General features: G+C 46.9%; 1 protein-coding gene across 2 annotated transcripts in view; it reads right to left on the reverse strand.

The window, feature by feature from the left end:
* The window catches only part of LOC111847641 (ephrin type-B receptor 1-B), a 119350-nt gene that overhangs the window by 74443 nt on the left and 23180 nt on the right, over positions 1–21727 (reverse strand). For both annotated transcript variants that reach the window (XM_023819016.2, XM_023819017.2), the window contains exon 2: positions 4447–4511. In XM_023819016.2, coding sequence (XP_023674784.1) covers positions 4447–4511 — 65 coding nt within the window. The remainder of the gene's footprint in view (positions 1–4446; positions 4512–21727) is intronic.

Below are 21727 nucleotides of genomic sequence, written 5' to 3' on the forward strand. Positions count from 1 at the left end.
GCTTTTCATTTCAAAACAAAAGGTTGGAAAGTATAGTCCGCAAGGTTTCTAAACTACCCCAATGCTTTTCATGTAGTTTGGGTTTATAATGGAATAATATAGATTTGCCATAAGATTTCTTGCATGAGCGTGAGAATCTGAAAGCGTCATGCATGAGAGTTGGATACCTTGAAAACGTACGCTTTTTAATTGTTTCACCTGAGTTGATTTGTATAAAAAATAACTCTATACAGTTGTTAAATAACGTAAACTTTGACGACCATGAGGTCACCAATAAACTACGTCTATTTATCCAACATTTTATCAAATACTGTGTTTGAAAACTTTTCAGCTTTACGATTTCAGGACAGAGCAGCCACTCCGTTATGAACATTGCGGCTTTTTGGTTCAGGATGATAGATTCGCTGCCGTTATTAACACTAATGGAACATTATCGCAAACAAAAGATCTGCATGCGCCAAAGTATTTCTTGCTTGGAGTTTAAATGAGTTTGATGTTCATTGGTATGGGAAACAAGCGGTTCTAGTGTTAACTGGGTAATTGTGCCTTTTACCACGCACCTTGAAAAGCATATATAAGCTGATTTAGCGAATATGTTTTACTTTTTAATTTGAAACGAAGATTTGTGTAACCAGGTTAATTTGTTTAATGTGTATAATTATAGAAAATCTGTTAATTTTGAAGTTGTTAATTTGCGATCGCGACATGTAAAAGGCAGACAGTGTAAAAAAAAATAAAAAATCACAACGAAGATAAACCGGTGACATAGACTATAAGAAGTACTTAGATTTCAACTGAAGCTCTGAAGAAAATAAAATGCTTTATTTTTTATAAACAGGCTGTTATATAATTAGGCTGTAGACTTCGCGGTGTTACCCGTATAGTGAAAATCTCACAATCACACCAGTAATGACTATTACACCGTTGTACTGTCCACCCCTATAGTGTCCAGCTTTGAGGTGTAATGAGCTTTGATCAGTGTCCAGCTTTGGGGTGTGATGGGCTATGATCAGTGTCCAGCTTTGGGGTATGAGGGGCTGTGATCAGTGTCCAGCTTTGGGGAATGATGGGCTGTGATCAGTGTCCAGCTTTGGGGTGTGATGGGCTGTGATCAGTGTCCAGCTTTGGGGAATGATGGGCTGTGATCAGTGTCCAGCTTTAGGGAATGATGGGCTGTGATCAGTGCCCAGCTTTGGGGTCTGATGGGCTGTGATCAGTGCCCAGCTTTGGGGTACAATGGGCTGTGATCAGTGTCCAGCTTTAGGGTATGATGGGCTGTGATCAGTGTCCAGCTTTAGGGAATGATGGGCTGTGATCAGTGCCCAGCTTTGGGTTCTGATGGGCTGTGATCAGTGCCCAGCTTTGGGTTCTGATGGGCTGTGATCAGTGCCCAGCTTTGGGGCCTGATGGGCTGTGATCAGTGCCCAGCTTTGGGGTGTGATGGGCTGTGATCAGTGTCCAGCTTTAGGATACGATGGGCTGTGATCAGTGTCTGGCTTTGGGGGCATGATGGGCTGTGATCAGTGTCCAGCTTTGGGGTGTGATGGGTTATAATCATGCTGTGATATTTTGAGCCATAAGCTGCAGAGGAGATATGAATCCAATATGAATCGCTACAATCTGCAGTGGCCTCGTGCTTGGTATTCACCCATCGGCTTCAGCTTTACCACTCAGGCATTACAGATATTTAGCTTTTCATGGCCTCAGTAGAGGTAAATTAGAAGCACATGTCCTTCTGCAATCACTTATCATCTCGGAAATCCACATATATCAAGCATCTCTCCCGTTTTTTTCTTTATTCTTTCCAGACTCTGGCTACCACGAACACATCACGTACATTCCTCCTGTTAACTTGACCCCACAAAGGCCCAGTACAGACAAACACGGAAAGTCAGGTCAAAGGTCACATCACATGACTCGACCCCAGCCAATGAAAACATTCCCAGTAATAAGGCTACTTAAATTCATGTCAGGTTTAAATTCTGCTTGAGTTCGTGTTTGTTATAAGCAGGAGCTTACAGCCCTAAAATGACAACCCAAGAGAGACAGGCTCTAATTCCTTACATTAAATACAAAATGTGCAACCAAGCACAAACGAGCAGGCAGAACTGCATGTGGGGGAGGGAAGTGGGTCTGTAGGTTAGAAATCTGTGACCCTGTCCATGTGGTTGCTGGTTCTAATCCCACAATGCCCTTAAACCCAAAATTGCTCCAAAGCTCATGGGACGGTAACACAGGATATTTTAATTTCCATGTGCATATTATCTCATTCACAGACACAGCAACATGCATGCATTGGTTAGTCCCTGGCCAGGCTGGGAATGTATGCTTGTGTAAAGCCCCCTTCCTGCATCACAGTGTTTTTCAGCTTGTCCTTGTGCGTCCCTGTATATGTATGCATGCTGCATGCTCAGGGGACAGGCCAGGTTGGCAGTGCAGACCAGTTCAGACCACGTAAGACAGCATGGCTGCAATCGGAAGTCATGGACAGGGATGGGCAGTATTTCTGATACAAGCATTTAAAATCACGTTTTTAAAATACAACATTGTATTTTGTAATTTGTATTTGACTTTCTTGATAAAAAAATATTATGTAATTTGTCAGAAAACAGTTTGATGTTCAGTATATTTGAAATACAAGAAACACTTTCCCTGTAATGAATGTGTAATGACGTCATGTGCGCAAAACGTTTCTTTAGGTTTCTTTCAGACATTTTAATTAATGGTCAGTACAGCCAATAGTTGATCATTTGCAACCAAAAGACTTACAAGCTCCATTCAGACCTCTTTATTTAAAATTTTTAACACGTTTCTGAGTGAAGCGCTTAAAATTAGTCATTTTTAATTTTTAGGGGTTCAAGCAGCATTAGCTGCTGGATCCCTATTGTGTTCAGTTTTGTTGTTTTGAGTTATTTGCATTTGTGGAGCAAACAAGGTAGCAGTTCTGTCAATTACATGACAATTACACAAAAAAAAAAAAAATGAGTCTGTTATTAATACTTCTTCAGTCAAACAACTTACCTTTATCCGAGTGTCACATGAGTAATTGGAAAATATTTAAGACACTTCACAATATTTGATCTTTCGTTTGGTTTCACATTTGCATTGTGTCTCATTATGCAGTGAAAAAATGTTTCTTCTTGTGAAGTAATTGGCTGATATAGAAGTATGTGAAATATATTTTTGTATTTTCAAAATACAAAATACTGTAGTGTATTTTGATACTTTGCTTGGTGTCTGTATTTTGTAGTGGTTATACTTACAAATAGGATATTTTGTATCAAAATACATTTTGGTGTTTTTTTACCCATCTCTAGCCAGGGTACTCGCCAGCCAGCCCGAAGCCACCCCAGGATCCCCCAACCTGCTGGAGCCACGTTCATTCAGAGGAATGGGGGAGTCTGTCAGTCTTCGAAAGGCCTGACTGCATTCCTGAATAATATTACCATGCTGTGTGAAATGCCTTAGTCCAAAGCAGTTAGCATAATAGAGCCATGGCCAGGATGCTGACACATGGTAACCTGCTGCAGAAACACAAACTGCTACTTCCTCTGCTTGCTTCATTACCCATCAGTCCCGTTCCAGTCCTCCCATTCAATAACCCCAGCTTCCTCAGCGACCTACAGCCCTCACACACCCAGCTTCAGTGTTTCTATATGTATCCACCAGAGCTCAGCTTCCGTGCAGCCTTAAAACTCCATTACCCATCAGCCCCATTTCTTGTCCTCCCACTCAATCCCAGCTTCCTCAGTGACTTGCAGCCTTCACACGCCCCGGCTTCAGTGTTTCTATATGTGTCCACCAGAGCTCAGCTTCCTTGCAGCCTTAAAACTCCATTACCCATCAGCGCCATTTCTGTCCTCGCACTCTATAATCCCAGCTTCTTCAGAGACATGTAGCCCTAACCCCCCCAGCTTCAGTCTTTCTACAGGTCTCCACCAGGTCTCAGCTTCCTTACTGCCTAACAGTTCCTCACAGTTTTAACTCCATTACCCATCAGCCTCAGCCCCCCCTGCAGCCCCGTTACCCCACAGCCTCACTACAGCTGTAGGTTTCCTTTAACCCACAGCTTTACAGTTGCCTGGTGGCTCTATTATGCTGCTAACTCATCAGCGTTCCCCTGCTCAGTTATTCCGCGACATCATCACTGCTTCCATAACTGCGCTTTCATTACTGCTCTGTGGCTCCATTATCCAGCGGCTCCAAGCGAGTCGGGCTTTAAGTCAAAGCAGGTCTATTAAGTTCCTATAAATGAGTGTGAAAAACTAATGGCAATAATAACTGAGCTAGGATGTCAGTTCCTGTGTGGGCATGTGTCGGAGAGAGAGAGAATGAGTGGGAGAGAAAGGGAGAGACAGAAAGAGAGAGTGAGGGAGAGAGAGTGGAGGAGAGATAGTGAAAGCAGACGAGTGGCATGCATGTCATTTCGGCCTCCTTCCCACTCACCCCCGAGGTGGGGTAGGCTGTCCATCCCAGCTCTGCTGTGGCTGTCCTGGTGTCCATCAGTGTCTCTGCAAGGGGGGGGGGGACAGAGGGAGAGGCAGGCGTGAAACTTCTTTCAGAGATCATGGGTCTGAGTCAGACGCCCCAATATCATCCCTCGTGCTGCCGTGAACATGATCCAGATGGCCGACTCACTGCCAATGTGCCGCACGTTCTTCACAAGTGCAAAAAGGCAAAAGACCCAGGCAGACTTAGAGCTGCTACATGAGTCTGACAGAGCAGTCAGCTCTCATTAGACAAACGGCCCCCAAAAAACAGCCCTGTGATTACAAATGGGCAGGTAAACAAATCGTCTCCATTACCAGGCAGGTTATTTTGATAGTGTTTTCATGTTAAGCACCTGATAAGTACTTGGTAAGTTAGTTTTTCAGGGAATGAGAAACTAATGATTCAGTCTTAAGGCGCAGTCCCACCTAAGTGATGTAGCTAATTATCCTGCCATCGTCATTCTCATTGTCCTATGTGCAGCTAATTGTATATAAACACCATGTGCCATATATGTATTTACACACATGTGCTGATGGGCCCAGGAAGCCCAGGGGTGCTGGGGAGGCACATGGAAAAGGCCCCGGTAACGTTGGCAGCTCACGCTGCCAGTACGGCCCCCGTCTGAGGCAGCGGCCAATGCGAAAGTGGACGTGCTTATGATGCGAGTATCTCGGTGGGGAGCCCCCCTGCCCCTCCCACTCTTAGAGCCTCTGTTGTCCCATCTTGCCCCCAGGACCAGGTAACTACACGCAGGAGAGGGTTTCCGTTCGCCGGAGTAGTTGCAGCTGGCAGGCTTTTAGGCCGACTATGGGATGCTGCAGAAAGGGCAAAAGATCTCACCAAGAAGACCGTATGAATCTCATTATACAACACACAGCAGGGTAATAACAGGCCTGCCTTTTAGCTTCCGGGGCTCAGTTCAATCCTGATTTTTAAGTTTGTTTATGTAATAGATGCTTTTGTCCGACGGTGACATACAAGTGAGGATCAGAGAGCAGAGAGATACAGAGTTCTGGAAGAAGCTGGAGTGAAGGACTGTGCTCAGGGGCCCAACAATGGTTTGACTGCTCTGCCAACCACTGAATTTGAACCCACAACCTTCTGGTAATGAGCACAGATCCCTGACCTACTGAGCTACACACAGTCCCTGTGGTTTCTTTCCCCCCACATAGTCCATGTGTTATATAAGCGGCACTTTCCAAAGGTAACAAAAATAGAATAAGATTATCGCAAGAATAAATTGCTGTAATGCTATGCTAGGACCGTGGTATAGCGCTGACAAAATCACCTTTTGTTGGCATAATTTTGTTGGAGGAAAAAGCTGCCTGAATGAATTAGCAGGAGGGACCACAGGCAGATTCAGGGGTGCGTCATTCTGGAGGCTGAGGATGAGGATGAACCTGAGGCTGAGGATGACAATGAGGATGAAGATGAGGATGATGATGCTCCATGGTGAGGCGGCAGGGACCATGGAACTGACACTGAGGCTCTGACACTGAGGCTCTGACACTGAGGCACTGACACTGAGGCAATGACACTGAGGCAATGACACTGAGGCGCTGACGCTGAGGCGCTGACACTGAGGCGCTGACACTGAGGCGCTGACACTGAGGCTCTGACACTGAGGCACTGACGCTGAGGCTCTGACGCTGAGGCGCTGACACTGAGGCTCTGACGCTGAGGCTCTGACGCTGAGGCTCTGACGCTGAGGCTCTGACACAGGCTCTGACACTGAGGCGCTGACGCTGAGGCTCTGACACTGAGGCGCTGACATTGAGGCACTGAGGCGCTGACACCGAGCTTCCAGCCACCTCCCAGATTACAGGGCAGCACATCAGACCTCACCGCACCCCTCCCCCACCCAATATCCCAGTACAAAGCCACCACCTCACGGGCCCCGTGACGCAAGCAGACGCCCCCAGCCAGGAATGGAAACCCCCCCAATCAAAAGCGTTTCCATGTGCTGGGGCGTTATCGGTTCAAGCTGCTTGAGGACTTTGGGAACATGCACAGTGGTTCTGAATTAAAGGGGACCGCTAGTGTGATGACAGACCCAGACCTGATGCAGAATACATGGACCCCAGCATCCACAATCCCAAGTCCAATCTGTCATCACAGCCCTGTAGGCACGGCAACAGGGAATGCATACCCACCCCCCCAGCTCAGGGTCGACCTCCCTGGGTCTGCAGGCAACTGAGCCTCTCAAGACGAGTCCCAGAGACGGCAGGTTTAAGCCTGGGACTCAGCCAGTGCTGGCAAGCAGTTTCATAAATGGGGAACCACTTTACATATCGAGAGTCCCCATACAATAATCTTCAGAGCACAACGGAACATGAGCTCTAACCCCTGGGGGGCCCTGGAATGAGCAAATTTATAAGCAGGAGCCTGACCTCCCCTCACTTACAAACGAGCGGACACCATACTCCCTCCTGGTCATGGAGTCTGGAAACGTGATGGAGGCGGAGGGGGGGACTCGCAGGGGCCAGGCAGAGAGCCACTGGAGGCCTGGGAGAGCGTGGAGGAGCAGCAGTAGTGACATCACAGAGTAACACTGAAGGAGGTGTTTGTGACGCCACTGCGATGCACTGGAAGTGAGAACCAGGGATCTGGAACCACCAATAATGAGCAGAATACTACCACCTTCTACGCGCACAGCACTGATGAAATGGACTTAGATACACTATATAGACAATAGTATTGGGACACACCTCTTAATCATTGAATTCAGGTGTTTCATTCAGACCGACTGCCACAGGTAAAGTACTGAGCCATGCAGTCAGGTTTCCAAACATTCGTAAAAGAATTCAAGCATGGTACCGTCATTGGATGCAACAAGTCTTTTTCTGAAATTACTTTCCTGCTAGATATTCCACAGCGCTATTATTCCAAAGTGAAAGCATGTAGGAACAATGGAAACTTAGCTACTGAGTGGGAGACTACATAAGTAACAGGGCGGGGTCGCTGAGTGCTGTGGTGTAGAATGCGTAAAAGTCACCAATGTTCTGTTGACTGCAGAGTTCCCAACTTCCTTTGGCATTAACCCCAGCACACAAACTGTGTGTGCCACCAATGGAGTCTGGAGCGACAGAATTGTGTTCTGTGGAGTGACAAATCACGCTTCTCTGTCTGCCAGTCTGACGGACAAGTGTGGGTTTGGCAGATGCCAGGAGAACGTTACCTGCCTGACTGCATTGTGCCAACTGTAAAAATTTGTGGAGGAGGGATAATGGCATGGGGTTGTTTTTTATGGGTTGGGCAAGACCTCTAAAGAGTTCCCTTCACTAGAACCAAGACATTTTGGACAATTCTCTGCTTCCAACTTTGTGGGAACAGTTTGGGGAAGGCCCTTTTTCTGTTCCAGCATGACTGTGCCCCAGTGCACAAAGCAAGCTCAATAAAGACATGGTTGCGTGAGATTGGTGTGGAATAACTTAACTGGCCCACATGGAGCCCGGACCTCAACCCCAAGAAACACCTTTTCGATAAACTAGAATGGAGATGGAGATTGCGAACCAGGCATTCACATCCAACATCAGTACATCACAAATGCTCTTCTGGATGAATGGGCAAAAGTTCCCACAGACACACTCCAAAATCCTGTAGAAAGCCTCCCCAAAAGAGTAGCGGCTGTTATATATTGATGCCTATGCATTTAGGATGGGATGTCATAAAAGTTCCTCTGGGTGTAATAGCCAGGTGTCCCAATACTTCTGTCCATATAGTACAAATAATTGATGCCAATTCCAACAGACCTTAATTTGAAAGACAAGCTAACTCCTCGTTCAGCTGCTGGATGCGATGAGGCCCTCCTGGGACAGCAGCTGCCTGGGAATATTTACCACTGAAGATGCACTTAACACTGACCACAAGCAGCTTTTTCTACTGAAATTGGACCAGGTTTTCAAGCATCATGCCTGAAGCAACATTGATCTGTGGGGACTTACAAACACAGGGCGTCGCTACCTACTGGCCTTGTTCTTAGTGATTAACAATTCAGTTAAAACAGTGGAGAGTCTTGGCACACAGTGAGTCGTAGCGCTTAGCACGCCTCAGTGTTCAATGAGTCTCAGCACACAGTGAGTCCTAGCGCTTAGCACGCCTCAGTGTTCAATGAGTCTCACACACACAAGGAGTTCTAGTGCTTAGCGAGTCTCAGTGTTCAGTGAGTCTATGCACACAGTGAGTCTTAGCGCTTAGCACGCCTCAGTGTTCAATGAGTCTCACACACACAAGGAGTTCTAGCGCTTAATGAATCTCAGTGTTCAATGAGTCTCCTCACACACAAGGAGTTCTAGTGCTTAGCGAGTCTCAGTGTTCAGTGAGTCTATGCACACAGTGAGTCCTAGCACTTAGCGAGTCTCAGTCCTCAATTAAGGCTGGTCCATACATTTCTGCATGAGTGCAACACTCGTGTATCCACACTGCATATGCAGACACGGAAACATTCATAGTTGTCTGGTCAAGCCGCGTACTTTGCATATGCGCACTGTGTGTCATATTTATATTATTATATTATATATTAAATATTATTCTGATATTCCCATTTCTCTATGTTTTACAGAGAGTCAACTCACACTGGCTGGCGTGAGATTTTCAAGTCGAGACAAGTCTGCACACACATTTACATGTATGTAACAGTTTTATTGCCTTGTAAATAGTCTGTGTGGTTTGCAAACTACCCCAATGCTCATCAAAAGTATCCATGCTGGCGTTTACAGTGGACGCTAGCAAATTGATCATGCGCAGTGTCTCCAGAGCTGCACGTACACCACGTTCGTCTGCAGAGACGCACAGTGGAATGGTAAAAGCTTGTGCCGATGCATCAAAAAGTATGTGGGCGGAGAGGTATAAACCACCCTTAAGTCTCCATACAGAGTGAGTCCTAGTGCTCAGCAAATCTTAGTGTTTTTTCAGTGAGTTTCAGCACACAGAGAATTCTACTGCTTAGCAAGTCTCACTGTTCAATGAGTCTCTGCACACAGTGATTCCTAGCGCTTAGCCAGTCTCAGCTGTCAGCGAGTCTCAGTGTTCGATATGTCTCAGAGTCAGAGCAGTCCTCCCAGCTAGCTACCGTGGCCAAACCGGCAGACTGGGGCAGCTGGGAAGAAGGCGACAGCCACCGTGGGGAATACATCACACCCACGGCAGCCTGCCGTTTACCATCACTCAGCGGGACCAACCGAACGGCAACATTTGGCCCCGGGGAGGGGCACACCTCAGCATACGGCGAGCCGCGTGGGGGGGGAGGGGGTGAGAGAACACATGCCACCAATCAGAGGAGTGGCACAGCAGCGGCATGGAGCGGGGGTGTTATTCCCAGCTGAAAGCAGGCCAATGTGAGGGGGAGCGACACCCCTCCTCAGTGGAGAGAAATCCTTGATCCTCAGAGGCTGGTGCTCCAGAGCAGGCCACCGCTCCTCAGATCTCCAGTAAAAGCCCAAACCTGTCTCCCAGTTAAAGCCTACAGTATTCTTTCCCACAGTTAAAGCCCATTCTCCACCCCAGTTAAAGCCCATCCTCTCCCCCAGTGGCTGTTGGTCATGTGCATTCCCCATCCAAGCCTGTGTATTACTCTATCCAATCACACAGCCATCTGAGCATCACATGGTACAGCCACTCAGGGAAGCCCCTGTTCAGATATGCAGGGCCTCGCCTGCTCTGTCTGCAAACTGGACGGCCACCTCCAGGGTAACAAGGCTGTAACAGCCACTTTCTCTTAATTTCAGTTGTTCTCCCATTTCTCAAAGGACAGTTTGCTTGTAAATGTCAACAGTCTCAGTCACATTTCATTCTGCACAGGCTGAGCTGTTGGGGGAGAGGGGGAACTTGAGGGGTGTGTTCTAGAAATATCTCCTACAGTTGCAGGTACATGATCTGGCCTGTAGAGGACAGAGCAGGCCAGACTAATGGGACATGGAGAGGGGTGGTTAAAAAACATCTCCTCGTAACCCCGTAAGGTTTCTGGTTCAGATCCCGGAAGAGGTGCCGTTTCAGCATCTGTAAGCATGACACTTCAGTTAATCGCTTCGGTAAAAAGCTAAACAAACAGAAGAACAGAAACTGTCCACTTCCTTTCAACAGCTGAAAAACAAAGTGTGTGCTATTGCAGTAGTCAAAAATATGAATTGTGACCAAAACAAGGAAGACTAACCTTAATCGCTCGGGTAAGAATATTTATCTGAAACTGAAAGCTGTATGGCAGAGTGTAAGCCAAGGAGGCTTTCTGGGTAAAGTATCTCCTAAGCTACTATTTGAAATAGTGACCTACTATCATCTATGTGGATTTATTTTATTTATTTGGAAGGTGCTTTTGTCCAAAGTGATGTAAAGCAAGTTTGTTTGTGGGACGCCACCTTCCCTGGAGCGGCTAGAGTAAAGGCCCTTCTCAAAGGCGATTACGCTGTCAGTCACGGGTTTGAAACGCACAACCTGCAGGACATATTCTCCGCTGAGTTACACAGCACAGCCACTGCACAGCAAAGACCACAGGGAGCCTGTCATCGAGCGCATGAGGAGAGTCCAACCTGTAAAGAATCTGCAAAGTGTTTCCCTTGTTGTCTGCGTCTGCCGGCAGCCCTGAATGCAGCACGCCCTGCACCCCCACACTGGTGAGCACAAGCCAAGGCTGGTTATCCCCAAATCAGGGAACCGCACCCTTCCTGGGGGAAGTACGATTAGACAACCAGCGATTAAGGAGCTACAACCGTTGCTGCAAGCACAGAAGGAGTCCTGCAGGTACCAGGGGTCCCGGGGAGGGGGGCCGAACAGGAAATTGGTGAGAAAGACAGAGTGGGCGCAAACAGCTGCCTGCTTGCTGTAATTAACACCCCCGTCCTGCACCTTTACAGAAGCTTAAGCACTGAACTACGCGTGACTACAGCCTTTGAGGCCAAAACTTACTCACAGGCGGAATCAAACAGCAACCCCCCCGCCCCCCCCACACACACACACAAACACACGGTGCAGTATGAATTGAAAACATGCAGATATATCTTTCACTCAGACTAAAAAGGTTTGTTACCATCATAATCTAGCTGCCTGAATACATGAACAGCATCTGCCTAAAGGCAAATCTGCCTTTTAGAGACAAAATCATGACCTCTGATGGACATTCGCAGGAAGAACCTGATTATATTTTAAAGACAGAGGTATACTATAAGTAAACAGTTCAAAATAATTATTAAAAAAAAAACTTTTGCAGGATATTATACCATCCAGGTAAGGAGCCACACCTTCAGCTGCAGTACAACACCATCCTCAGAATCTGTCCATCAGTTCTGCAGCTAGACAGAACCAGTATTAGAACCAGCAGAACTGGTTCGAGGAGCCAAACAGCTAAAACCCCTCTAGGTCCCAGCACAGGGTAACAGAAGCCTCCTAAGATGCGATCTGGAAGGAGTCCAAATCAGCACAAAATAGATAGAATTATTATTTGAATGCAGAGCTGAGCTGAGCCAGCGGGTGGCTGGGGGTGGGTCCGGCCCTGTCCCTCACCGAACTGTCGTCCTTCCCTGGACCAGGCGCCATGCTGAGGTCTCCTCCACACCCCGCCGGGCCGCTGCGGTCAGTACCAGAGGGTCTGTGAGGTTCGTGACAGACAGCGCTGCCGGCACGCCAAGCTGGTCCATCTGGGCCGAGGCGAGGCGAGGCGGGGTGGGGGTGGGGGGGGCATTTGTGGAGGGAGTTGGACTGTGAGCACGTCTCCCTGTCTCCTCTCTCCCACCTCCAGTGTACTGCTCCACCACCGGGAATCGTGAGGAAGCCCCCCCACCTTGTGTAACAGACCTCACCCAAGGTCCAGAGGATGATTTTTCGTCATGTTAACGCTACCACTTGGGTAATTTTTAAATGTCTCCGAAATCGATTATTTTCAGGATTGCTTTTACACATCCCTGCTAACATGCAACACATGTGTATAAATACAGGTCTCACCCGCAGGTACAGGCACTGAGATGGGGCATAAGCACAGGGGGATGGTCCCGGCATGCCAGGAAGATGGCAGGAAGATGGCAGGAAGACGGCAGGAAGACGGCAGGAAGACGGCAGGAAGATGGCAGGATGATGGCAGGAAGACGGCAGGAAGATGGCAGGATGATGGCAGGAAGACGGCAGGAAGACGGCAAGAAGATGCCAGGAAGACGGCAGGAAGACGGCAGGAAGACGGCAGGAAGACGGCAGGAAGACGGCAGGAAGGCCTTCTTTCAGTGGCGGGTTAGTCTTCAGTGAAGAACTCACTGCTTAGCCGAGAAAGCGAAGCTCTCACTGACACCTGGTCACCTGCCACCGATCATCTTTACCCCCCGCTCTCTGAAGTACCCCCCCACATTTTTCCCTGACATCACCTTCCATAGAGCAATGTGCTACCATTAGTGAATTACCATCAGGCCAAGAGCAAAAACACTTCTCCCGCTCTTACTCAGCCTTGAAGACTAAATTGTACGGGGAGCTACAATCTTGCTCAATCTAGCTGTCAAAACTTGGCCGGAAGTCTCCCGGGGGGTCTCATAGCATGGTCCGCCCTTCGAACGCTCAACAGCCTCCCAGCGGCTGACAAATGAAGGCATCCCAGCATCTGTCTGCCTGACTGAGATATCACCTGTACTCAGGAACCAGTCTGTGTATGAGGAAAACAAACAACGTAAGCAAACAGTGGCAGAAAAGGCAGACGACAGGCCCGCTTTGACCTGTATGTCACTGGATCAAATCCCATGGTCCATTTGAGTGGGAAAACCAGTAGCTTGCACCTTAATCCAATCCCGTTCCAGAGTCCTACTTCTGTGGATATTTGCTAATATCTAAGGTTTTGTTGTGGTCTCTCAACCTGTATTAACACTAGGACTACAGCCTTTGTGGGCTCACAATGATTAAGCTTAAATCCTTTATGTGCCATTTAGACAAGTACGAGTACAGGAACACTGGAATGCTTCTCTTCACCTGCCCCATCTTGCTCTCCATTAGACACAAACTTGGGGGTAATGTCACAGAGTCAACCATCGTGTGGCGCCCCAGGAGTACGGGGTTAACGGCCCACAGACATGTGACTATTGGGCTGTGGCCGGGCCCAGACCGGCCATCGTCTGATCCCAAGCACAGGGACTTAGCTCACCGAGCCACTTAGCACCCCACTATGAGAGCCACTGCATGTCCACCTCAAAACTCAAATGTAGAAGACCTTTCACAATAGGTGACCCCTCCCTTCCAGAGAATCTCGGGGCACTGAGGCTCGCTTATTCATCAGCTATTCCCTGATCTACTTTCAGCCAAGACGTGGTCACTGGGAAATGCCGGAGTCTAATAACAGCCATTATAACACAGTACAGAAACATTCTCATGCAATTCCGGCTCTCGGCGATGTGGAGCGGTGTACTGACCGGGGGGGGGGGGGCAGGTTCTCCTGAAACAGGCCAGGCAACGCTAGACAGGCGGCTGATCCGACCACAGATGGACAGAATTTGGTATATGCATGCATTTATTTTCAGCAGTTTCTTCACTGTTTCAGTCCGTAGGGACAAACAGATCCACGATGCATGTTGCTGCTGGTATAAAAATATAACTGATGGTGACTGATATTCAAAGTGCGAGTCTACCAGGTTTGAAACATCAGACAGACACAATATGTCTAGATCCCAAAAAATAAAACTACTGTTTTAGGTAAACAACTTCCATCACACAAAAAAACGAAGCGTGTTATCGTCTGCAAACAGCTTGGATCATTGCGTCAGGAGAGCAAGAGAGACTGTGAGACCTCACATTTAATCCATCATTAGCAAGAAAGTGGAAGTTTCTTTATTCATGGAGCTAGATGTAATCTAAGGGCTTTCAGCACATCTAAATAGCTGGCAATCTGATCTAATCATAGATAAAACACTGCGGTTGTTTAAACAAAAAAGGAATTCTGCCAGACAGCAAGTAATGTTATTTTTTAAAAAATAAATGGTTTGTTTATTTTCTGTCCCATATTGCGATAGCTATTTCTCCTCAAGGGTAAAGAGGGCTCTGAATGCTATTATTTTCAGCAAACAGCCAGCCAGACAGCTAAGGTATCATAACTGCGGTCTCTGGAAGTACCCGTACCCCCCAAGTATGAGAATTACAAGCATCCCTTAACCCTCCCAGGCAAATAATCCCAAAAACGATGAGTACATACCAAAATGAAGGGCGATTTCATACAAAGAACAGACTCTGTTCTTAAAGGTAATCAAATGTGCAGCTTTAATGTGCCATAATTTCAGTGTTTATGTGCAGTACTATGGCTGGATTTCTAAAGCAGTCAACGAAGATCTGAGAAATTCTCATAATTAAAAGCACATCCCTTAATTTAACACTAATACACAAACTAGGGGTGGGCCAGTGTGGGACTATTTGCAGCTATATCAGTTCAACCAAGAAAATGATCTGTATCTGTATATGGAATAGGGAGGGCTTAGTACTGTATATGGGGATTGTTTAACCATGAAGTTTGCAATTTTTTCAGTTTCCCACATGAAATATCTTGTGACAATACATATGACACTCGTTTTACATATGACACTTACATATGACTTTATAAGCTTAGTACAGTGGTACCTCAGAACTCGAACTTAATCCGTTCAGAACTCCGGATCGAATTCTAAAAAGTTCGAATTCTGATCAAATTTTCCCCATAAGAAATAATGGAAAGCCAATTAATTGGTTCCCGGTCCTAAAAAAATTACACTTAAATATGTTTTTTTTTTTTTAGCATTTAAACACAAAATGAACAGGGTAAAACAAGAAGAGCATTTTTTTCTTAATGGCTTCCAAAACGATAAAGATCTTATCCCAACATTACCCCTGTCCTGCCCCGATCGTCCACTCCTTCTTTGTGCCATGCCCAATTATTATTATATCATACATGTATGAATCATATATGAAAGGGGCTATAACCGTACATCCAAGTACTACCTATATAAGAAGTATAATATTTTTCTGTTTGGGGGAAGAAGATGTTTTAAAATGCAAAGTATGTAAATAGCTTTGGGTGGTATTACAGTAATACAGTATAATGTAGTATATTTTTGAAATCTTACATTTTTTGGTGGCAGACCCCCCAGCCCCACTTGGTGCATTTTATCATGAATGTTTCAAAATACCGGGATTGTGTTGCTTTTGAATACAGCATCGAAATACCGCATATCGCAGTATAATGTCCGGATGGTATGACGATATGAAAAACTAGATACCACCCAAGCCTACATGCATCTAAATCAATGTAACTGGGCAAAGTAAACAAGCACAACAAACCAGGAGATTTTAAAACACATATGATAAAACACACAACAGACAGGTAATGCAGCCTTTTTTCATTTAATGCAGGTCAAACGATCGCTCATGGATGTCTGCAAGACATGAGTGACTGGTGGTGTGCAAGAATATGTAGTTAATGGTTAAATGGGAGGGACAATGGGTGCAATCAGCCAATGAGCATCGCTGCCTCCCAGAAATCCAATGGGAAAATGGAAATAAACACTGACATAGATATTTATCAAAAATAATCGGCAGTCAGCTTCAGAAAAAAACACATTACAGTAAGCCTTCACATTTGTAAGGGTTAGGGTCGGAACATCCCCGCAAATGTAACAATTCACAAGTAATTTGGGTCCATTATTAAAAATGAAAAATTACCGGCACTGAAAAGTTAAAAAGTTCATGCGAGAAACACAATATTCCACAGACACAGGTAACATGTGAGTGAGGCTGGGTGCTGAGACAAAGACAAAAAAAATTTCGGCATTTTGGGCATGTCAAACCAGATGGAGGTCCCGGGGCAATTTTATATATATATATATATATAGGTAGATCGATATTTTTGTCTGCTTTTCAGGTAGTTGACGCGACATATTTCCAGACGTGCACTCTCTGTTCACTGGTGGGAGTGTGCTCACCTCCGCCATGCGTGATACAGAGAGCAGAGGAGAAATGTAAAAGCGCGGCCGTGTAGAGACAAAAATGACAAGCTGTTGTGTAAATAAGATAAGTAACATAAGGCTATTTAGTTTGTTTAATAAAAGGACAATGTATAGACCTGTTCTATAGGAAAGGTAACCTTAAATGACTTCTGTTGTGATCTGGCGCTATATAGAAAATAAAATTCAATAAAATGAACTTGACTTTCAAGGGGGGGCGGGGCGCCCCCCTAATATAATGGTAGGGGAAACACTGTAAGTCATAAGTATTGTTGATATATTTAAGCATTGAAAAAAAGTTTGCATTAGTTGTTCATGGTCAACTCATAAATAACCCATCCATCCATCCATCCATTTATTTTCTGCTGCTTATCTGGGGTCGGGTCGTGGTGACAGCAGTCTAAGCAGGGATGCCCAGACCCCCCTCTCACCAGCCACCTCCTCCAGCTCCTCCAGGGGAATACCAAGGCGTTCCTAGGCCAGCCAAGGGATATAATCTCTCCAGCGTGTCCCTGGGACCTCCATCTGGTTTGACATGCCCAAAATGGCGAATGTCAAATTAGTGACTCTGGAGGTGTGATTGTATTTGTACCAAATACTCGATTCCACCAGATATTCAGCCACCCCCACACCACAAAACCTCTCTCTAAGGAGGTTCCCCTGGCGTTTAGCCCTATATACAGATAACTGACAGCAGGCCAGAAGATCCTCTATGTACCCCCCCTCGAAACACGACACTGGTACCTTCTTACCTGCGTCTCGTTCCCCGTTCCTTTGTGAAAGATGTGCAGATGCCTGTATGCCTGATGGTGTAATTTGTTACAAAAGACGAGCAGGACAATCCAAAATCACTTCCAGAAGGACCAGCACTCAAGTAATTGGCAGGGGCATGTGGATGGGGGGGGGGGGGGGGAGGAGGTTACGGGCTGCCAGACAATATCCACATAGGCATTTAAGTGTTAGGCAGAGCAGAAATCGCACTGGTTTTTATGTTTGTATAAATGGGCTCTTAAGAGCTCTCCTGTGATTTTTTAACAGCATAACACACCTAAAAATACTTCTCTCATCTTCGTTAGAAATCCCCTCAGAATAGGTGAAAATGTGGCCCTCTGAAAATAGAGCCGATTACGAAACAGCAACATTAACCCCTTCTGCTACTGTCCCTGTAGCCACACGCGGAAGGGGGGGGGGGTCTCACCTACACATACATACTGCATTTCTCCCCAAAGCAAGGCCCATAAGAGTAGTCTGCAACCCCAAGATGCAGAACAAGACACCATCCAGCCATTTTGCAAAGCTGTGCACGGCATAGTGAGCCTGGAGCCCATTGCAGGCCCTGCACACAAACACACACAACGGGCAGTTCAGAGAAACCAATTCACACACTGGTTATGCCTGGAGCAAAGCCCTTAACCCTGAAAAATGCTGCAGGGCTGCTGGATAAGTGGGTGACCTTGTGCTGTAACCCCAAGCTTTGCTCTCACCTGTCAGTATGTCCATGTGTCTCATGGAAAGCTAGATGGAATTTCCCATGTAACTGTACTCAGACTTGTACAAATAGCAAGTAACAATGTTTTTACTGTGGAAGACACCCACGTAACACAGGGACAATATGCAGCCATGAAATGCAAAGGGCAGAGGCGGGGCTCAATCCGCCCCCCACATCCACATACAGAGCAGGAGTGGGGCTCAAACTACCCCCACATCCGCACACAGGGCCGGGGTGGGTCTCAATCTGCCCCCACATCCACACACAGGGCAGGGGTGGGTTTTTAACTGCCCCCACATCCGCATACAAGGCAGGGGTGTGGCTCAAACTGCCCCCACATCTGCACACAGGGCAGGGGCGGGGCTCTAACTGCCCCCACATCCGCACACAGGGCCGGGGTGGGTCTCTAACTGCCCCCACATCCGTACACAGGGCAAGGGGGGGGCTCTAACTGCCCACTCAGCCACACACAGGGCAGGGGTGGGTCTCTAACTGCCCCCACATCCGTACACAGGGCAAGGGCGGGGCTCATACTACTCACTTCTCCTCAAATGACAGAATGTGTGATTTATTTTCTTAGCCCATTAACAATCTATCTAGCAAAGGGGCAAGGTGGGATAAAGGAACCCCGGTGGAGGTACGGCGCAGCCATTTTAGCAATTAGCCATCAGTCAGAGAATCAGGCTGGGAGGGTCTCCGTAGGTATCTGGCGGTCAGCCCAAACTGTGGGCGGAGACTGTGAGATTTCCTGGAAGCAGCACGCCGTGCTAATTGCCTTGAGGTGCACCTGCCCCAGCTCTCTGGGCTCCACTGTAGATCCGCTTCTTACAGTTTCCCCCTTATATTTCATCCACTGATATCTTTTCTCTTTAACAAATTCATGATGTCGGCACGTCATAGGAAAGAGAAAAACTTCACTATGCAGAGTGCCTTCTGAAAGCATTCAGAGCTCTCCAGCCTTTTCCAAACTTCATTTTAAGACTTTCAAAATGGATCAAACTGATTCTTTTTTGCCATCAAACACACAATACTGCAAAATGAAAATGAAAAACCAAAGAGCAGGGTCAGGCCGTCCCTGGAGCTATTGCGATTAAGGGCTTTGCTCAAGGGCCCAATGGTGAAATCACTTTGCTGACCAGGGGATTTGAACTGGCGACCTTCCGATCATTCAGCACAGAGCCACACACCATCATTTTTGCACATTAATTAAAAACATCCATCCATATTCAAACTGGTTACCCTGCTCAGGGTCACAGGCTAATTAAAAAGAAAAAAATCTTAATTTGCATAAATTTCCAGACCCTTAACTGGGGCAGTCCACATTGAGTTCAGATGCTGAGATGCAGTGATGTTGCAAGAACTTGATTCTACTACACTGGCTTCAAAATCACAGAAGGTCCCGCAGTTCAGAGAGTTAAAATCAAACTATGAGAGCCCAAAACATACTGCAATGCAGAAAGACTGGTGGCTGCAAGGTAATCCCATAGTGTACCAAATGACAGGTCTGAATACTTAAGTGATGGGAGATTATTAATTTATTAAAGAATTAAATCTGTAAAGCTTCCTAAAGTGTATTTTCACATGATTATTGGTATTGTGCCAATTTATGGCACAACATGAATTCAATGCATTCTGAAAGTGGAAAACGTGAAATAGTCTGAAGCACTTTATGAGTGTATATCTTACCGATTCACCCCACTGGCAGTTTCTCTAGTGCTATTTTACCAGGTGTACAGCTGAAGATCCATGGTACAGTTTGCATTATCTGTCCGAACTGCCAGGCTCTCCGGAGGACGTTGTGTTCACATCGATAATGGAGGCGAGGGCAGAGCAATACAAACTCAGCCAGCGAGGCGGCTGGCCTCACCTTTCTGCAGTCTCAGAAAGAGGCCCCCCTTTCTAACCCTGCCTGCCCTCACAAAGGCCCCCTTCCTTCCCCAGTGAACCGAAAACAATTAGTAATATTATACTTCATGCTTCTCCTAACTATGTGGGCCAAAGTAATATCCCTACATAGGAAGGATGCGCAGAAACACACAGGAGAGATGCAGGGACCGGCAGCAGATGGGCACTGACAGACACACATAATTACACACCCATATACTCCTGTGTGTTAGCGCGTATTTATTTTTAACATGCTTTTCTATTTTTGGTTGAAGTTAATGTATTTAACAGGAATGAACGACTCGGAAGCCACACGCTAGCCGTGCACGCAAACGCTAACAGACGCGCGCAGACAGAGCCACGGGGAACGTACCTGCAACCGCTACATTTCAGAAGAGCACAGTCTTAGCGACAGCTCGATGGCACCCTTCAGTCAGACCGAATGCAATGCACGGCAAGCCCCAGGCCCAGCCGCTCTCTACACACTAACGACTGCAGCTAGACATACGTCTCTCCCATGTGACGAAACACCCCCGTTTCCCACAGTCGCATGCTTGTGGCATGTCTGCAGACGCTAACCCAAAGAGGGCACGCTAACAGGAGCGCAGAGGGAAGACGCCGGCTAGGTATTCTTAGACAAAACACATACCCAGGACTATCTTGAGACCCAACTGTTACTACTAGGAGTCTTTATGCAAGATCTCATGTCAGGCAGTTACAAATAGAACCGCGGTTCTGGATTCATACTAAAGCAGGGAGCCGACCGGGTGGCAGACATGTTAACACTGGAGCGTGAATAAAGGAGCCAGGCTGGGCGAGACGGCGCTCAGCCGGCGGATTTCCCTCGGTGACAGCTCAGTGGCACCTTGCCGGCAATCTCAGGCGTGACGTGCCACCTGTCAGGAAGAGGTTATTAAGAGGCACGACGAGGCTGGGGAAGCAGGTCGGATTAGAGCCGCAGACCCCGGATGTCAGGGTCGCCTTAGTGGAACAACGCTGGCCTGCTGGCTCAGCGGGTCTGGGGGGTGGGAGAGATATACAGATGACACATGATGTCCAGCTAACAGAGAGCACACCAAGCCGGCTCCTCAGAAAAAGCAGGCTGGGGCTTCATTTTAGTCGCCCCCACCTCTCTTCGCCGGAAAAATGCTGCTGGTCAGGATATAAGTAGTTAACAAGCAGGCTTCCCCTCCTGCACAGGTCACTCAGTAGATCCAACAATAAAAAGTCACACTTTGCAGGCTCTGTCACTACCCTCAGACAGGCCTCCCAAACTGACATCCCATCATCCCCCAAATCAGCAACGCCACAAAACCATACCACATGGGGACAAGCCCACGTTGTACCATCCTGAAGGATTTCAGTAACTTCTAAGCACATTAAAGCGTAACGCGACCTGCGAATGATCATAAAAATAACTCCGAAGCAGATTCAGTGCACACATTTCATCATGCATTACTTTTTAATGAGGTAAGAGCCCTACATTGTTCCACTCCCTGTAGCTGATGTACTTTTTATTATGTGCGAAAACAGACTCGCCCATTAGCACCCGGTAGACTGCATGAGGTCATAAACGACCCAAGACAGGAAGATGGCTGCTGTTCTCTGGTTATCTTTCCATTAAAGCCAACAAAGCCTCCCGTCATCGGGACATAATTGCCTCGCTGACTGTCATCATCCCCTCATTGTCCCGCTTTTGCATAAGTGAAGGCTTTTCTCCATAGGGTGTCAATACTGGGGCTCCCAATCAAAATGACCTTAATCCAACGGCGTGCAAGGAACCAGAGAGTAGTTTCATAATTCTGCTTCTTATCAGGTATATAGTCATTTTTAAAAGGGTTTCTCGTGTAAAACAGATGAACTATTAACCAAACACACCGTTTAAATTATCAATAAACATGAGATCTCAGCCTTGTGTGAGGCGTGCCCAGACCTTGTC

Source organism: Paramormyrops kingsleyae, chromosome 21 (assembly GCF_048594095.1).
Source record: "Paramormyrops kingsleyae isolate MSU_618 chromosome 21, PKINGS_0.4, whole genome shotgun sequence".
In the NCBI taxonomy this organism is placed as follows: Eukaryota; Metazoa; Chordata; class Actinopteri; order Osteoglossiformes; family Mormyridae; genus Paramormyrops; species Paramormyrops kingsleyae.